The sequence below is a fragment of the Molossus molossus genome, unplaced genomic scaffold (assembly GCF_014108415.1).
Source record: "Molossus molossus isolate mMolMol1 unplaced genomic scaffold, mMolMol1.p scaffold_m16_p_8, whole genome shotgun sequence".
In the NCBI taxonomy this organism is placed as follows: Eukaryota; Metazoa; Chordata; class Mammalia; order Chiroptera; family Molossidae; genus Molossus; species Molossus molossus.
Window position 1 is genome coordinate 96,857,813 of NW_023425402.1, and position 18,331 is coordinate 96,876,143.

At 33.0% G+C, this 18,331-nt stretch overlaps 1 protein-coding gene across 5 annotated transcripts in view; it reads left to right on the top strand.

Annotated features, from left to right (window-relative positions):
- The window catches only part of STXBP5 (syntaxin binding protein 5), a 162,812-nt gene that overhangs the window by 109,318 nt on the left and 35,163 nt on the right, over positions 1–18,331 (top strand). For 3 of the 5 annotated variants that reach the window (XM_036248364.1, XM_036248368.1, XM_036248367.1), the window contains exons 18-21: positions 1,394–1,545; positions 5,090–5,155; positions 10,568–10,627; positions 10,729–10,776. In XM_036248364.1, coding sequence (XP_036104257.1) covers positions 1,394–1,545; positions 5,090–5,155; positions 10,568–10,627; positions 10,729–10,776 — 326 coding nt within the window. The remainder of the gene's footprint in view (positions 1–1,393; positions 1,546–5,089; positions 5,156–10,567; positions 10,628–10,728; positions 10,777–18,331) is intronic. The other 2 variants (XM_036248365.1, XM_036248366.1) reach the window with 2 other exon arrangements.

The window sequence follows — 18,331 nt, forward strand, 5'->3', positions numbered from 1 at the left end:
TTGTATAGATTGTAAAAACATAGTAATTCATTTGTAGTACAGGTGTACTTATTAATAGTTCATGCCTTCCAAGTATAGTGTTAATTGTACATACTTTTTATTACAATGTTTATATTCGTTTTAAAATCAACATCGTGGTAAAGAGACACCACATGGTAACTCTTCAGTCCTGGGGCTGTTTATTGTGTGTAGGTCACAGTCTCCTTTCTTGATGCTAACCCTAGGGACTTACTCATCCGTCTTCTTCCTCCTTGTAGCTGTTACCACCTATTCTGTCTCTTGCAGTTGTGTACCAAACTAAGACTTAGCTATTGTCTGATATACTTTCCTCCCCTGCCAGTGTGGCTCAGTGGATTGAGACTCGTTTCTTGAACTGAGAGTTTTCGTTTTGATTCCTGGTCAGAGCACATGCCTGAGTCGTGAGCTTGATCCCAAAGGTGGGGGCGGGGGTTGGTGCTGGAGGCAGTCAATCGAAGTATCTCTCTCACGTCAATGTTTCTATCCCCTCCCTCCTCTAAAAAATCAATAAAAACATATTTTTTAGAAAAGAAAAAACTAGTTTTCTTTCATGTCTTTTATTTGCTGTCCCACAATGTAAGGACACCAACTTTCTCCTTTAATATTTTACTGCCCACAACCATAAATGAAACAAAGAGGGGATAAGAAAAAGAATAGGAAGTTTCAAAAGAAGTTGCAAAGCAGTTGATCACAGGCCTCATTTGGCTCACAGTTGTATTTTGTTTAGCCCTTATTGTGTATTTTTAAAATTTGAACTAATTGCCAAGACTATTTGATGTGAAAATCCATAGTTAGAGTTTCCACAGAAACAATCTATCTGAACTGTGTCTCCATTGTTGCTTGACAAAAGTCAGCAGGAACCAAGTTGAAGTTTTTCTTCTTTTGATGGTCATAGTACATTATCCAGTTTACCACCATCCTTACCTGCTTGTTTTACTTACTTATGTAGCCCGTCTATGCATTTCAATTTTCAATTCTTGGCTTAAGGGATCTTAAACGAATAAAATTTATTTATTCATTGCTGATTACCAAAACTTTTCCAAAGATACAGTCCCTGCTTTCCCAGGGGAAGGAAATGTCTTCCCTGAGAGGCTCAAAAATAGGTCTCACATTGCCTAGTGTAGTAATTTATGCCTCTGATCAAGTTGCAACTCGTCAGAATTTTTTAATGATACTGATTTGTAATCATTAATGTCTGCAAAAGATCTACACGGTTCCAAGAGAAGCTGTGTGTCACTATATTTTTATGTCTGTTATAATCTTGTTTAAAGAGGAATATTCTCTAAGACCCATTATGCTTCTTTTTTTAGATAATAGACTATACTTTCTTGTAATTATTATTTATGCTAAAATATTTGCTCTTTTCCTATTCTAGGGTAGTTTTTGGCAATTGTAATGGCATTGCAGTTGTTGACTACCTACAGAAAGCAGTACTCCTCAACCTGGGCACTATTGAATTATATGGCTCTAATGATCCTTATCGGAGAGAACCCCGGTCTCCTCGTAAATCTCGACAACCTTCAGGAGGTAAAAAGAAAAAAATTCTGAGTTTTAAGATTTCTATAAATGAGTTACTTCTGTGAATATAAGTGCTTCTGTTAGGTAAATAACTTGTCTAATTTAGTCTATAATGTATAAACTACTAAAAACTGGTAAAAGGTTTGAGCCTCTTTGTTTTGTATTATTAGATTTTGCTTTTGTTTTTAATATTCTAGGATTTCATTTAACATTGAAAAAGAACTGCGGTATCAAACTTCTTTAGCTAAATTATAAAGCCAGGAAAATTTGTCTCATTATCATAGAACAAAACTGTACTTCTAAGTTTTACCCCTTTTATTGTTTGGTATTGTGAGGCCCACAATTAATTTTTTCAACTATTTAATTAAAAACTCTCATATCCTGTGTGAAAAAGTAGATGCAAAAGTGAATTTCAGTTCTATGAAAATATAGTGTTCTCAGATAGCCTTGATTCAATCAGTGCAAACGCAGATCCATTAAGAATTCTCTTTATAACACACTGTTCTGTTTGTTAGATAATCAGTCTTAATTTTAAATGTTTTTAATACTAATAGCTCATGGAACACATGTATAGTTAGCTCTCTGTACCAGTACTCCTCACCTTTTTTTTTTTTTTTTTCTTTAACCTCCATGCACACACACAAAATTGCACTGGATCTTTGGCACATAGGGGTATTTTAATGAGGCCTCCAGCAATAAACTGGCCTACAGGCTCCAGTCTCCCCAGGACCTGCCTTGCTGTACCAAGGATTGAGGAAACTCTGTCTTGGACAAATTTAACCCATTTGCAGAATGCCAGTGCACAATGGAACACTGGGAAACTCTGGTCTATATCTCCTTACTCAATACCTCTGAATTAAAATTCTCTCTGTGATACTACCTATATAGCACAATTCATAAAAGAAGAAAAAAGGTGATGGCATATAGACCTTACTATCTTGTTGGTTGAGTTTTTTTCCCCATTTTTGTTTGTGCGTGTAATCATTTTGTCACATCTTCAGCCATACCATTCTAGTATCTATGTCTCCTCTTTCTTCCATTTTTCATTGCTTCACAAAGATATGCTGGGTGTGACTTCTTGCATGCACGGCCTTTCTAGCTCATATTCTGACTCTGAAAAAAACGCCATTCTTTTTTAAGTAAGTTATTTAGTAAAATCATGGCATGTTTGCTTTTGTCTGTAAAATTGTTTTTTTCCCCATGTAGTTTTTAAAAGCTTATTAAATAATATATCATTACTTAAATTCATCTCAAAATATGTATATGAAAACAGCTGTTGAAATGTTTGTATCCCAATCTACTTTCTTTATAAAGCAAAAAAACTAATATTTAGTGTTATAAAGTTAGAACATTGTCAAGATAGAGAAGTTTTGGGGGAGACACAAATACTTTTAACAATTTTACCACATCCCCTCACCTCTGGCAACCACCAGTTTTCTGTATCTATGAGCTTGTGTTATTTTGTTTTGTTTTGTGTTACTTTTTGTTTTTGTAGGTTCACATATAAGTGAGATCATAAGGTATTTTGTCTTCCTCTAACTTATTTTATTTAGCATAATGCCCTTGAGGTTCATCCATGTGGTTGCAGAAGGCACAATTTCGATCTTTTTAGTGATATTTCATTTTGTGTGTGTGTGTGTGTACATCCCATTTTCTTATTCCATGCATTCATCGATGGATACTTAGGTTGTTTAGTTTGCTACCATATATTATTATTATTTAAAGACCTGTCGTTTATATAAACAAATATTTTGGCAAAGATTAAATCCATTCCTGTAATTGCATCTGTCATTTTAGAACTATAAAAACTTTTTTTTTTCTGGAAATACTAGTTTGATGAATCTTGATAAGAAATCTGATTGTCATTCAAAAACTTTCTATCCAATGAAGACAATGTATTGTTCAAAATAGAAAACATTTCTTATAAACCAATTCAGTACTTAGTGCTCTCTGAAAATATTACTGTAAGAGTTTTCTTGATGACTATAGACATTGTGACATCATGTCTCTTACCAAAGGAATGGAAAAGTAGATACTAGTTATATCTGCACATATGTCTACGTCAGCGATTTTCAACAAACTACTTATCTGTGGGTCAAGTCTGGCTCACTGCCCATTTTTGCAAATAAAGTTTTATCAGACCAGCACCATGGCATGTTTTAATTTTTATCCTCACCCGAGGATATTTTTCCATTTTTTGTACAGATAGAGTGGGAGGGAGAGAGAGGAAGGGAGAGAGAGAGAGAAAGGGAGAGAGAGAGAGAAACATTGATGTGAAGGGACACATCGAGTGGCTGCCACCCGCACGACCAACCAGGGCCGGGGACAAACTGCAACCGAAGTACGTGCCCTTAGCGGGAACCGAACCCGGGTCTCTCCGGACCGCAGGCCGACTCTCTAACCGCTGAGCCAAACTGGCCAGGGCAGGCATGTTTTAATTTTTAAAACATGCACTACCTGACTAGTGCACTATTCAAGAGCACTGACATCTTTTACCTTAGATTATCAGATAAAATAAATGACAACAGCCAACTCAACAATTGCAGCCATCTGGTGTGAATGAATCAAAATTATACCAATTTTTTTTTTTTGTCCGAGAAAAAATATACTATATTTTTTGGTGTGCCACAGAATTTTATAGTCAATAGTTTATGTGTGCTATGAGGTAAAAAGGGTGAAAATTGCTGGTCTACATGATACATAACTTTTTCAGAAGCCCAGATGTGTGGCACCTTGTCTATTGTCCAACTGTGCCAAACTTTTGATGTGTTTATTTGTAATTTTTAAAGAATTTGCAGGAATTATTTTTATTTAGTTCACCAGGCAAATTAATATCCTTCTAATTGTTTACTTTGCATTTGCCACATCTTTTAGTTCTTATCTGCAGCATAAATTTGCTGGGTTTTCTCCTGTGAATTTAGGCCATACTATAGATAGATTAGTTTTAAATAATTCACATGTATCTGTAAAAAGAAAGTGTTACTCTAGAGCTTTTAAAACATGTGATGGTATAGTTTTTAAGAGGTGTCGCCTTGCAAGATAAGTAATGTGCAATATTTTAAAATTGCAGGTGTGGAGGTACAAAATATATTTTTAATTATTATTCAAAAATACTTAAGGGAGGTGTTAGAGACATAAATAGGGGAAACCACCTTGAGTTGAGAGTCCTTATGATGTAATAGTCACCAAACTTATTACCAGTATTTATTCTTCCTCAGAGAAATTAATTAATAATTATATCATATGCCCGTCAGATTACTGATTTTAAATAGTCTTGCATTATGTCTAATGTTTCTTGAAAAATAGCAAATTATCCATTGAAAATTCTGTTTCTTATTTGTTTAGGCGATGACTGCTGTATTAGTTTGAGGGTTTTAATATCAACATTTTCCTGTTTCTACCTCAAGACTAATTAGCATAGTATCAATGCCAAGTGTCTGTTAATCTTCTAGGTTTTTATAAATAGTCATTAAATGTGTACTACAAATAATAGATACAACTGCATTTATATAAATTTGTGGTGTGATTTGGTTTTTGGCTATGTTTTTTTTAGCAGGTCTGTGTGATATTAGTGAAGGTACTGTAGTTCCAGAGGATCGCTGCAAATCTCCAACTTCCGGTAATTTATGTTTTATTTCATTCATAATTATAATTCTACAAAAACCAGCATAGCTTATCAGTATTCCTTTTTATAGTATAGATAGGCATTTAAAATATAACTGTAAAGAACTTTGGTGTCACATATTTATTCTTAAAATCATAACTGTTTTTTGCTTTCTCATTGAGTGAAATACATAAGTAGATATGTATCTACAGTTCTTACTTAAAAATCTACAGTTCTTACTTATTAAGAGTCATATAACTATTTACTTAGGTTTCTAGTAGTTATACTTTTTTAGGGAAAATAGATTTTACTTTTTATTATTGGATCAAATGGTTGTTATCTAGTCTTGTCTTTGCTCTAGGCATGCCTGTCATCATTTGGCAGAAACACTAACCCTCAAGTAATGTCCATTTAACTATGAAAGATTTTTAATAATTGTACTCTTACGGGGACTATAGACAATTAGAATAAATGTAGACTACTTATGTTTGTTATTTTTTATCAGGGAATGTCTAATATAATTTTATAGCTATATTAAAGCAGTTGTCCTTTCTTTATAGTTATTTATGTAACCTACTTGTGTATTAATATTTTAATATTTTAGAGTAACTTTTAACTTTTGAGTCTTCATAAAATTAAGAAGATCCTGAAATTTTTTATATTTTCAGTGATTTGAAACTTTGCTAATCTTTAATAAAATTGACTTCATAATTTTACCATATTTACTAAATCATTCTGGCTGGGAATTTTCATCAACTTTTCTACTGGAAAGATTGTTCTTAGCTTAAGGTAATGTTGTACTTAGATTCTGACCCTTAGCTGGTTCTACTAAATCAGAAAGAATTTAAAGAACGAGAAATACTGCATTTTACTTTACTCTCTAATATTTCACTTTAACATTTTATTAGATATAGGACTGTAAAAGGTTTTGTGATGTTTTCTTTTTAAAAATGCATTCCCTGCCCTGGCCGGTTTGGCTCAGTGGTTATAGAGTCAGTCCACAGACCAAAGAGTTGTGGATTTGACTCCAGCCAAGGGCACATACCTCAGTTGCGGTTCTGTCCCCGGCCCTGGTCAGGGAGGTAACCAGTCGATGTGTCTCTCTCACATCGATGTTTCTCTCTCTCTCTCTTTCTCTCCTCCTCCTCCCTCCTCCCCTCCCTCCTTCCCAATCTATCTGAAGATAAATGGGAAAAAAATGTCCTCGGGTAAGGATTAAAAAAAAATTACATATATATATATATATATATATTGTGTACATGAATCATTTCTTAAAATATATCCACCTTCTAGTTTTCTTAATTTTTATTTAAATTCAGTCATCAAACTAATAAAACATATTGAACCATTGGAATCATTTTTATAATTAGCACCTAATATTAAGTCTGAGCATTGGTAGAATAAAGTTTGAATGAATAATATGGAGCAAGTAACTACATTTTCCATCTTATAGATCTAGTGTTATTTCTGAATTTGGAATTTAGAATTATAATATCATTGAATAATTTGGACATGAAACATATTATCTTTTAATATATTAAATGACCACTTTTAATAAGATTCAGGCCAAATAAATTAATACTGCTTTTTATCCTAAGGCAAACTTTCAATAGGTGTGTATATTTAGCAATTTGGAATAACCCAACAAAAGGTAATTATAGATAAGTGTATAAGTATATTTAAATCTGAGTGCGTAAATATAAAAACTGCATCAGATAAAAACCTTCTAAATTGTCTCTTCTTTGTCCCAGAGAAATCAAACATAGTTTAACACTTTCAAGTATATTGTGCTCTTTGGTCCATATGAAAAGACAGTGTAGTTTTAACATAGAAAAATTTATATGACCTAAAATAACATCAATAAGTCACAAATACTTATCTTTATTTTATATATAAGAATCTTAGTTTATTTAGTTTAGGTTTTTTTTGTTGTTTTTTTTTGTTTTTGTTTTTGTTTTTATCCTCACCCGAGGACATTTTTCCATTTTTTGTTCAGATAGAGTGGGAGGGAGAGAGAGGAAGAGAGAGAGAGAAACATCGACGTGAAGGGACACATCGAGTGGCTGCCACCCGCACGACCAACCAGGGCCGGGGACAAACTGCAACCGAGGCACGTGCCCTTAGCGGGAACCGAACCCAGGTCTCTCTGGACCGCAGGCCGACGCACGCTCCAACCGCTGAGCCAAACCGGCCAGGGCTATTTAGTTTAGTTCTTGATTATGCTCTGAAAGATAAGAGCATTCTCCAAAGAGTTGTATCTATTTCTGCATATGAAGAAAGGCTCCTTTTACAAAAAACAATTCAAACTTGAGTAGATAGTAGTTGTGCCTGAAACATGCTTCATATAGCAGGAGATAGACATTAGTCATACATACGTACTAAGAAGTACAACAGGAACTAGAATAAAATTCTGGAAACCTACCTTTTTAAATAACCCTATATTGTTACATTTTGTGTCTTTCACTGCTTCTCTGTTTTTAAATAGTTAAAGTAGTTTTTGCTACCTATCATGGGCCAGTTGTCTTGCTATTTGTACATTTATAACTTTTGCCTTTGTTCCTACTAGCATTCTAATAAGGAAATAAAGAAATAATTTATTATCATTCTTCTCACCAACACATGCAAATTCTACTAATTTAAGATGGTCAGAAAAGAAAAATTGGTGGGGGTAAGCTTGAGGTGAATGTAAAAAACCACAAGAGGACCACGTTATTAAAACCATTGAAAGTGGTAATTAAATTACTAGCCTCATATTTGTTGAGGGAAAAAATAAGACAAATAAATGATATAGTATAGATTATTAAAATTAATATAGTTAATAGAAAATTGTATCAATGAGAGAAGAGGAAATGTGTAACAGTGGGTTAGAAGTTAAAGTGAGTTCCTCAAATATTAAGAGGAGGGACCAGTATTATAAAAATGAATATGCCCTTTATCAAATCAATGTATTTACTCAAAATGATACATATAAACGAAGAGATACTTTTTAAAAGGTTTTAAATATCATAATCAAGATTTGTGATCTTAACAATTTTAGTCAGTGTCAAAGTTATATTAAAAAATAATTTGCCTTTCCCATTGATTTGTAAATAAATCAGTCTCGGAAATATAAAATTAATTCTGCCACCTTGAATTAACATTGGAAAGTATTACTTCTTTCTCTCTTTAATCTTTATTTTAAAAAAACACATTGCTTCACTAAGCACTTTAGTAGTGTTGAAAGTTTAGTTTTTTAGCACTGTATTCAAAATGTGTGTGTGTGTGTGTGTATTTATGTTAAAATGGTAAAAACATTTGTTAGGTTACTTCAAATTGAAAAAGCTGCACAAACCATGATATAAATGTTGCCTTTGTTAATTGCCATTTACCCTAGAAAAAATATAAAGCTGTATATATTTTCTGTGTTTATTTAATCATAGTAATTTGGTAAATATATTCAAGTAAGACATGCTGAAAACAGTTTTGGAACTGTTTCATGAGAAATCACAGAAGTATGATAAGCAGTGTTAGGCATTTTCAGTTAAGGCATATTCAGTTATAAATCTGCTCTTTTAATTTACAATTATGGAAATACTAAACATTTATAATTTTATACTTACATTTAGATATGTTATCTTGCTACTGCTCTACTTTCAAATGTATGAAATAAAACAAGTATCAATAAATGTTGTGTATTCATGTAGCTATAGGTAGTAGCAGAGATGACAGTGATATTTTCAAATATATAGCATCTTATAACAATTATCCTCTTTAAATCTGAATTATATTTATATGAAAACAAGCATGTTATTTCTATTTCTGAAAATACTTATTTGACCTTTTTAATATGGGATTTATGAGGATCTATAAATGCTCTTTAGCAAATATTACTTGGTTTTTTAAAGAGTAATTTTTTTAATTACTATTTTAATTAGACTATTATAAAGTAATTGGATTCTGCCAATGTTGGCAGATTTTCCTTGGTCTGTGAAAAGACATCTCAAGGATATTTTCCACATGACCAAAAAAAGCAAGTACAATTTTGTGACACAAGGGGAGGTCACATTTTGACCTTATTTATTAAGGTTCAGTACTTTCACTGGGATTAAAAAAAGGAAATAAAAGCAGAGAAAAACCTTTTTTATTTTTTAACCAGTTATGTTTGAGGTATTTGCTTCTAATAGAAAAGCTTTATTCTCTCAGTAAATGTTTACGTAGTGATTTCTACAGGCAAAACATTGCACTGAGTGCATAGGGGGTGCAAAGGTAAAGCAGTTGGGGGACCAGTTTCTCAGAAGTTCAGTCCAGTGGGGACTGAAAGATCAGTGGGGAAGGTCAGATGTGTGTAAACTTGAAGTGTAAGGTATTAAGTGATTAACATCAGATAAAGTGTTATGGGAATTCTAAGGAAGGTGAATGATTTATTTGCAGCTGAGGAGATTGAAAAGTTTAATGGGTGAGATATCATTTAAACTGTATTATAAAGAATAGTTTAATTCTAATAAAAGTCAACTAGAATACAAGTTAGGATTGCATTTACAATAAAAGATATGTGTTAGAAGTTAAAGAAATAGTATGAAAGATTAGAAACACCTTTTTAAAGAAAATGACAAAATCATAATTATAAAAATTATTATCCTGCCTGGTGTGGCTCAGTTGGTTGAAGAGTCGTCCCGTACACCAAAAGGTTTTGGGTTCAATTCCCACTCCGGGCAATAACCTGGGTCATGGGTTCGATCCCTGGTCAGAGAGCACACAGGAGGCAACCAATGTTTCTCTCACATCAGTGTTTCTCTTTCTTTCTCTCTCTTAAAAAAAAATGATTAAAGTGACAGGTGACATAAAATTTAGTATTTCTTACCTTATAAATTTAAATAAATATTTAAACATAGCTGAAATTATAAAGATTATCCTCAGTATTTTAAAGGTCTCTATGGTAATAGTAGAATTTGTATATTATTTTGAAGTTTTTATCTAGAAAGCTAACTCTAAAATAAATTTTACCAGTATAGTACTTGTACAGGATTCTTAAACCTTCTTCGGTTCGATAAACCTTACAAGATAACTAATATCAAGAATTTTTTATATTTTTTTTAGAAACAATTAGTTAACCTCTGCTTATATTTTTCTTTATCTGCTCTCTAACTTATAATATATAGCACAATTTTGCCCAATGGTTGTAACTTAGAAAAAATATTAATAGAGTAATATTTGTATATACTAGGGATTGGTCTAAAATGAAAGACAGTGCACTACTGATTGCTATACTTGCTGTAATATTATAAGAATTATTGTTAACTATACACATTTTAACATTACTTTGTGACCAATCATGTGGGAACTTGTTTTAGAGGTTACCAGATTATTTTGTTTGTACTTTTCCCTGTGACAACTCAGTGTTTGTGACTGATTGTTTACCTGTTCCTTCCATTGTCTTTATTTGTGTAGGTTCGTCATCACCACACAATTCAGATGATGAACAAAAAATGAATAATTTTATAGAAAAGGGTATAGTATCTTTATTTTAAAGTATTTATTTTAATTATGTTTAATTCATTTAGTTTACTTTGAATAGATTTTGACATTTTATATCAAAATATTATTTTCAGTGAAGACCAAAAGCAGAAAGTTTTCCAAGATGGTAGCCAATGATATAGGTAGGAAATAGAAATTTCTATTTTGTTTCTAATTTTTGCTATATGCAATGTTAACTCAATACCAAAAAATTATCTAATGCATTGCATTTGTATATATTAATTTGTTATTCCTATGCTGAACAATCACTTGGGCTGTGTTTCTTCTAAACTCAGAGCAATAATTATTAAAAATCAGTTAAATTGGGGTTGCAGTTCTTCCTCTGACTTGTGTGAATTGTTCCTATTTTTATTTTTGCTCTACTTAAAAAAAATAGGGTTCAATTTATGCCGTAAATAGTACAATTTTATACGTGGAAATTTTTTTAGATATTTTCTTTCTATAGAGATTTATTTGTATTTTTTCCTACCTTTATTCCATCTTCCTAATATTATCAAGACCCTAAATTTCAAGGAAATGCTTCTCTAAAACACTGACTCTTTTAGCCTGTAATCTGTACTGTCCTTGAGTTGATGGGAATTTTCTAGTAACCCCCTGTCCCCCAGTAAAAATGAGTGATGAAGAGTGTTTTATATTAATCCTTTTGTTTTTATGACTATCCTTTGAAATGAATTACTCACTTTAATGTTTTCAAAGTTTAAAAGTGTGGACAAAATATATAATTAAACTTTGGAGACATAAACTAGGGTTTTTTGGTCATAAAAATTTGAATATTCTTTGAAAATTTCTAAAGGCTTAAGACACCATTTTTTGAAAAGAGAATAAATTTAATTTTTGATTTAAATCCAAAATTTTTATTATACTGTTATTATATTACTTATTTTCTCCAAAATTTTTATCACATAAACCTTGCATTGTATTAAATTGAATGAATTTCTAGGCAGCTGGAATAGATTTACTTTTTCTGAACTGATAAAGTTTACTCTATAGTAAAATTAAATTGTAAAAATTTTTAGAAGTAGTATCCACATTGTTTGCATTTTGTAAATTGAACCCTGTTTAGTCATATTAACATTGACTGAGCACCTCTGGTCATTTTTTAAATAAGGTGGTTTATTCTTGGGCAAGGGCTCTTTATCTATGGAGAATCAATTACCTCTTTGTATATGTGGGGTTTTAGCGAATCAGCTGGTAATAGTTAAATCACTTTAATTATGTACTGGCACTAGAGCATAATATTTTTTCAACAAATTTTTTTATAGTATATTCTATTTTCATAATTTAGAGCTTGTATACTTTTATATAATGTAAAGAAAGAGTTAGAAGAGCCCTGGCCAGTTTGGCTCAGCGGTTAGAGCGTCGGCCTGCGGTCCGGAGAGACCCGGGTTCAGTTCCCGCTAAGGGCACGTACTTCGGTTGCAGTTTGTCCCCGGCCCTGGTTGGTCGTGCGGGTGGCAGCCACTCGATGTGTCCCTTCACGTCGATGTTTCTCTCTCTCCCTTCCTCTCTCTCCTTCCCACTCTATCTGTACAAAAAAAAAAAAAAAGAGTTAGAAGAGACTTTCCTACATATAGTTTACTAAAGAACTTTTAGAATTTAGTTACGTGGAAATTTTACTTTGCATGCAAGTGACTGTACATAATTAAATTTTTGGAATAATTTATCTGATTTTTTTATTCTGAGGCTATGTTTCCTTTGTTAAATATAATGACTACCTTTCATTTTTTCCTGTATTTTGAATGTATATGTATCATGGCATATCTGAGCTTGAATATTTGAAAGACATCATTTAACAAATGTCTTTGTTTTTCTTTCGATGTTAAATTTGTTTTTTCTATTTAATTAATCAATTTATTTTTGTTACAGATGTTCTCCCCTTTTCACCTACTGATTCCCCCCTCCTCTCCTCCCCGCCCTGTCCCCAGCTTTGTTGTCCATGTCCACTGTTCATGCATACATGCGTATAAGTTCTGTGGCTTATCTATCCCCCACCACCCCTTCTTCTGGGGATTGTCAGTCTGTACCCCACTTCCACGTCTCTGGGACTACCCCATTCCTCAAACTGTTACGTTTGTTATATTCCACAAATAAGTAAGATAATGTGATATTTGTCTTTCTCTGCTTGGCTTGTTTCACTTAGGATAATACTTTCCAGGTCCCATGTTGTCTCAAAGGATAAGAGATCTTTCTTTCTTACAGCTGCATAGTACTCCATTGTGTATATGTACCACTGCTTTTTTATCCATTCGTCTACTGATGGACTCTTGGGCTGTTTCCAGATCTTAGCTATTGTAAATAGTGCTGCTACAACACAGGGGTACATATATTCTTTCTGATTGGTGTTTCAGGCTTCTTAGGGTATATTCCTAGAAGTGGGATCACTGGGTCAAACGGCAGTTCAATTTTTAATTTTTTGAGGTAACACCATATTGTTTTCCATAGTGACTGCACCAGTCTGCATTCCCACCAGCAGTGTATTAGAGTCCCCTTTTCTCCACACCCTCGCCAACACTTGTTGTTTGATGATTTGTTGATGGCGACCATTCTGACAGGTGTGAGGTGACACCTCATTAACAAATGTCTTTGGACTGAGAACATTATTGAAAGGATAGTTCTTTGATAATAGTCTTGCCATATTTTTATGTTACTAATAAGTTGCTGTTTTTTTTGTCACGCCAGTTTTTATACTTACATTTATTGGGCCACGTTAACTTTATTCAACTTTTTAGACTTTGATAGTTATGCAGTTATGCATAATTATTTTTTATCTTCAAAAACTACGGTTAATATCTTCTATTTTACATATAATTTTGTTTGTTTATGGTTGTAATCTTTCAATGTCTTTTATATCCCAAGATATATCCCAAGCTATACAGAAGGAAAGCTCACTTCTAAATTTGTTCATTCAAATGGAGACCGCCCCACCTTAGACTATGAAGTGTTTGCGGTGTTTTAAAAATGACATAATTTATCTCCCTACATTAATGTCAGGTTTTGTAATAAGACTTAGAATAAGATATGCTATTGAAGAAACATAAAATGTCAATGAAACATTGGAAAAAAATTTATAGAATCTCCTGAAGACCTCTCTGTTGAGCTGTGTTTTCCATGTGAAGCGTATGGTGTCAGAAGTGCTGAGACTCCTTAGGCACTCTGAACTCACTGTTTCCGATCATCAAATTTCATACTTGCTCTGAAGTATCCTGAACCTCCTAAAATTATCACCTTTCTCTTCCTCAATCTACAAACACTTATAGCTTCAGCTTTGGGCAGTTATGCAGTGGCCTAAAAAGGGAAAACATAAGAATTAAGCCTAGAACCTCCAGTATTGGCACTGGTAAAAAAGTACGTCATGTGAAAGGCTGACAGAATGTCTTGGCTCTGAAACTGTAACTGTGGTTGGTGTCATATTGAAGAGGATGGGGAGAGCGGGGTGGGTTGCAGGATGCCATTCTCACTTTAACAGTCTAACCCAAGCATGAAAAATCAACCCTGTTTTTACTGATATTTAGCTGAGGTAGCTTAGATAACTAATTTTTAAAAATATACTTAACAGTTGCAATTTTTTGGCACCATACTAGCCCTTTATAAATAATTTGTAATGTAATTTACTCTCTAATCTCAGTGAGGTATTTGTTTTTATTTCCCTGTTTGACAGATGAGGAAACTTGTGACTTAGTGCATAAGTAATGTCTCTATTGGTTACACAGCTAGCCAGGATTTACACCCAGGTAGTCTGACTCTACTGTTTGTCCCCTTCAACACAGTACAACATTACCTCTTAAGACAATTTGTTGAAGGCTGTAAGTGATTCAAAAACAAATCTATTGTGTGATTTTCAACTAGATATTCTGGTTATGGCCCTGTTCTATCTGCATGGTAACCTGGAAAACGGATGGCTCATATTAGGTTCTGTCCTAGCACCAGGTCATGGATGCCATCTTGGTGTACCCATTATCCAAACGTAATATGCAGTGCCTGGAAGTCTGCTGTCCTCAAAGACCAGATTCCAGGGAAAGTAACCAGAGCAAACAGTATAGTCCCCTAACCTATCTGCCCACAACCTAGCTTCATTGTTTATTTCCTGACTGATAGCCAACTCGGTAAACGATACTGACAATGACTTTGTTGTTTGTGCATAAGAGCAGCAGCCTGAGAAGACAACTTTAGTCTTGTGACTTTAACAGCAAAAATACAGCAGAATATAATGCAGTTGCCACATCCCTAAAGAAAGGTACATGCATATAATACATATATAGTGATTTGTTTTGCCTATTCATACGTTATGATTATTTTTCGCTAGTAAAATTTCAAAGACCAACATTTTCAAAGTCTATAACTTTCCTGTAGTGTTAGCAATTTCTGTAAGTCATTTAGAAAATAAGATTTATCAATTTTTAACTGCTCATGATTTAAATTTTATAAAACTTTGGAATATAAAATTTTGGAAAGATTTTTGTTATTTAAATTCATATAAAATAGTTCATATATTTATCTTTGTTAAAGTATTAACCAAATTTACTATGATATCCCATGAATGAAATGTGGTGTAGATGCTAGGATTGTTTGCTAGATTTTGACACTACGTGATTAACTCTTCCTATAACTTATTAGTTCTGTTTCATTATGATTCTATTTCATTCTGAAAGATTTCTAACTGTATTCTGTAGGCTACAGCCTTGCTAATGTCTAATTTTATTACTCATTTTCATATAGAAGGAATGATTACCAAATTGATTACATGACACTATGAGGGGGAAATAATAATAGAGATTAAAAAATAAAGATTCAAAAGTATAGTGACTTGAGTGCTGTGACAAAACAAGTAGAAATAATAGCCCTTTGTAATGAGTGCCTCCTAAGTTCTAGCCACTATATTAGATATTTTTCATATCTAGGAAGGATTATACATCCAAGGCCCTTTTTATCTTTCAGATTCTGAGTTAGCAATTAATTGGTTAATGGTGGATTTTCTTTCTTAGCAAAAATTGATTTTTTGAAATTCATTTAAATAAAGATAATGTTCATTAGTTCAAGTGCTCCAATGATTTCTTTTTGAAATTAAAATGTTCTAACACAACTTAAGTTCTGTTCTTTATCATTATATTCTAAACCACTAACTCATTAATACTACAAATTTAAAGCATCTCAAGCCTCTTTATTTTTCATGAAAAAATTGAGTCTCAGAGAACTTAAGTGGTATATCTAAAGCAGTGGTTCTCAACCTTCCTAGTGCCATGACCCTTTAATACTGTTCCTAATGTTGTGGAGACCCCCAACCATAAAATTATTTTTGTTGCTACTTCATAACTGTAATTTTTATCCTCACCCGAGGACATTTTTTTCCATTTTTTGTTCAGATAGAGTGGGAGGGAGAAAGAGAAAGAGAGAGAGAGAAACATCAACATGAAAGGGACACATCGAGTGGCTGCCACCTGCACGACCAACCAGGGCCGGGGACAAGCTGCAACCAAGGTACTTGACCTTAGCGGGAACCGAACCCGGGTCTCTCTGGACCGCAGGCCGATGCTCTAATCGCTGAACCAAACCGGCCAGGGCAGAAATATGTGTTTTCTGATGGTCTTAGGCGACCTCTGTGAAAGGGTTGTTCGACCCTGAAAGGGGTTGCGACCCACAGGTTGAGAACCACTGAAAAGTAATGTCCCACAGTAATGACTTAGGACCAGAATCCAGGACTCTTGACAATTGTTTTACTATAGCATGTCTCCACTTCATGAAGTCTCTTTCTTGTACAGTCTTCCCAATTATTTTATATTTAAAAGTTGAAAAACAAAGTCTTAGAAGCCCATTTGGAATTTGCTGTCTGAATGAAAAGTATATATGAAATTAATTTAGAATTTTAAGCTATAAAATCACTCCACTTCATTTTAAAATTCAAATTAGTACTGACATTTCTGCTTTATAGTCCCCAATATTTAATCTAAAATGTGGCTGCTACATCTATAGAATTTCATCTTTATATTTAATCCACAATATGAAAGAATAGAAGCTCATCTTGAAAGAGAAGATGAGTCAAGTGTGCAGTAATGCCATTTTTACAGGTAACCTCAATATTTTCTACTTTGAAAGATTATTACCCTTAATTGGTCAAGAACTGAATTTCACTGTCATATACTTTGAAACCATTATACAAATCTGTATTCTCTAATGAATTCTTTTTCTTTTTCAGGATGACTAAAATCTGAAGAGTATGGCATATTTTGTATTCAAATTTTAATTATATTTCTGATGTATTTTCTGACAAATTTCATAATAAAATCTGCTCAGCAAAGTCTTATGTTTTTTGTATCCAGAACTTAACTTGTGTTTATCTCTCTGGAGAATCGTCTTTTTCTTATGTTAGATAAGGATGTACAATTGCTCTTTATAAAAATAACTTGCTGTTTGTTTTCTAACATAAAGAAAAATAGTCCAGATTAAAGTAATATTATTGAAATAATTTCTTGTCAGCTGTTGTTTGAGCAGAACTATTAATGTGGAAATTTATGTTCTGCCATTAGTTTGCTAGGACTGCCGTAACAAAAACAATACATACTAGGTTGCTTAAACAACAGAAATGTATTTCCTCCAGAATAGTTCTGGAGGCTAGAAGGCTAAGATCAGGGTGTCAGCCAATCTGTTTCTTCTGAGTTCTTGCTTGCTGATGGCTGCCTCCCGGCTGTGTCCTCACAGTCTTTCTTTTATATAGGGGTACCCCTGGTGTTTCTGTGGGCCAGCAGATTGGATTAGGGCCCATCCCTAATGGCCTCATTTCAACTTGATCAGCTCTTTAAGGACCCTGTCTCCAAATAAGGTCACATTCTGAGGGGCTGGCAATTACAGCTTCAACATAAGAATTTTCGGGGAAATATTCAACCCATAATACTTATTATATTAAGTTTATGTAACTACATTAATTCTGTAGAAAATGAACTTTGAGATGTTGTAGAGTTTAATTATGGTGATATCCTAGACATTAAGTTTTATGAATCTATGGAAAGCAAACAGGATAGGAAAAATAATGTAGACAAGAGCTCTAGAAATCCAGAAATTGAAAAAAACTTATCAAATATTTGCTAGACAGGTATTAGTATCTCTTTAAAGACTTTCCTTCATTTCAAGTAATAGATATGTGTTCTGTTTTTCCAAAACTTACCTTTATAATTAATATGCTTATATTTAATTTGCCCTCTTTTTCTCTTTATTTCATTTCATTATAAAGAAATTTAGCATTTTTCTATAGAAGTAAAATTCCAGTGACAGTATTTATTTATTTATTTATCGCCATGTTTATTGAACACACATGAAATGCTAGACACATACATAGATACAGTATTTTACAAAGCAAATTCTGTTCCCAAACTAATGGAATTTAGATATATTGAACTAATAGTATTTACATTATTAATTCAAATGACTATCAAAATAATGTGATAATTAATAAGAAAGTTTCTACTTCCTGGTCCCACTTTGCCCCTTGGATTTTTACCATATCCTACAAGCTGATTTTTAGTCTTTTTACTATTCTGATTGTTTTATATAATATTATCTATTTTAACATTATCCTTGAAAGGAGTAGTATTAAGTCTGTGTAGGTGACCTTGAAAAGTGATATTGTCATTTTATTCTAATTATTGAACATCTCTGGTATAAACAGAAATCAACTTTTTTTTGCAT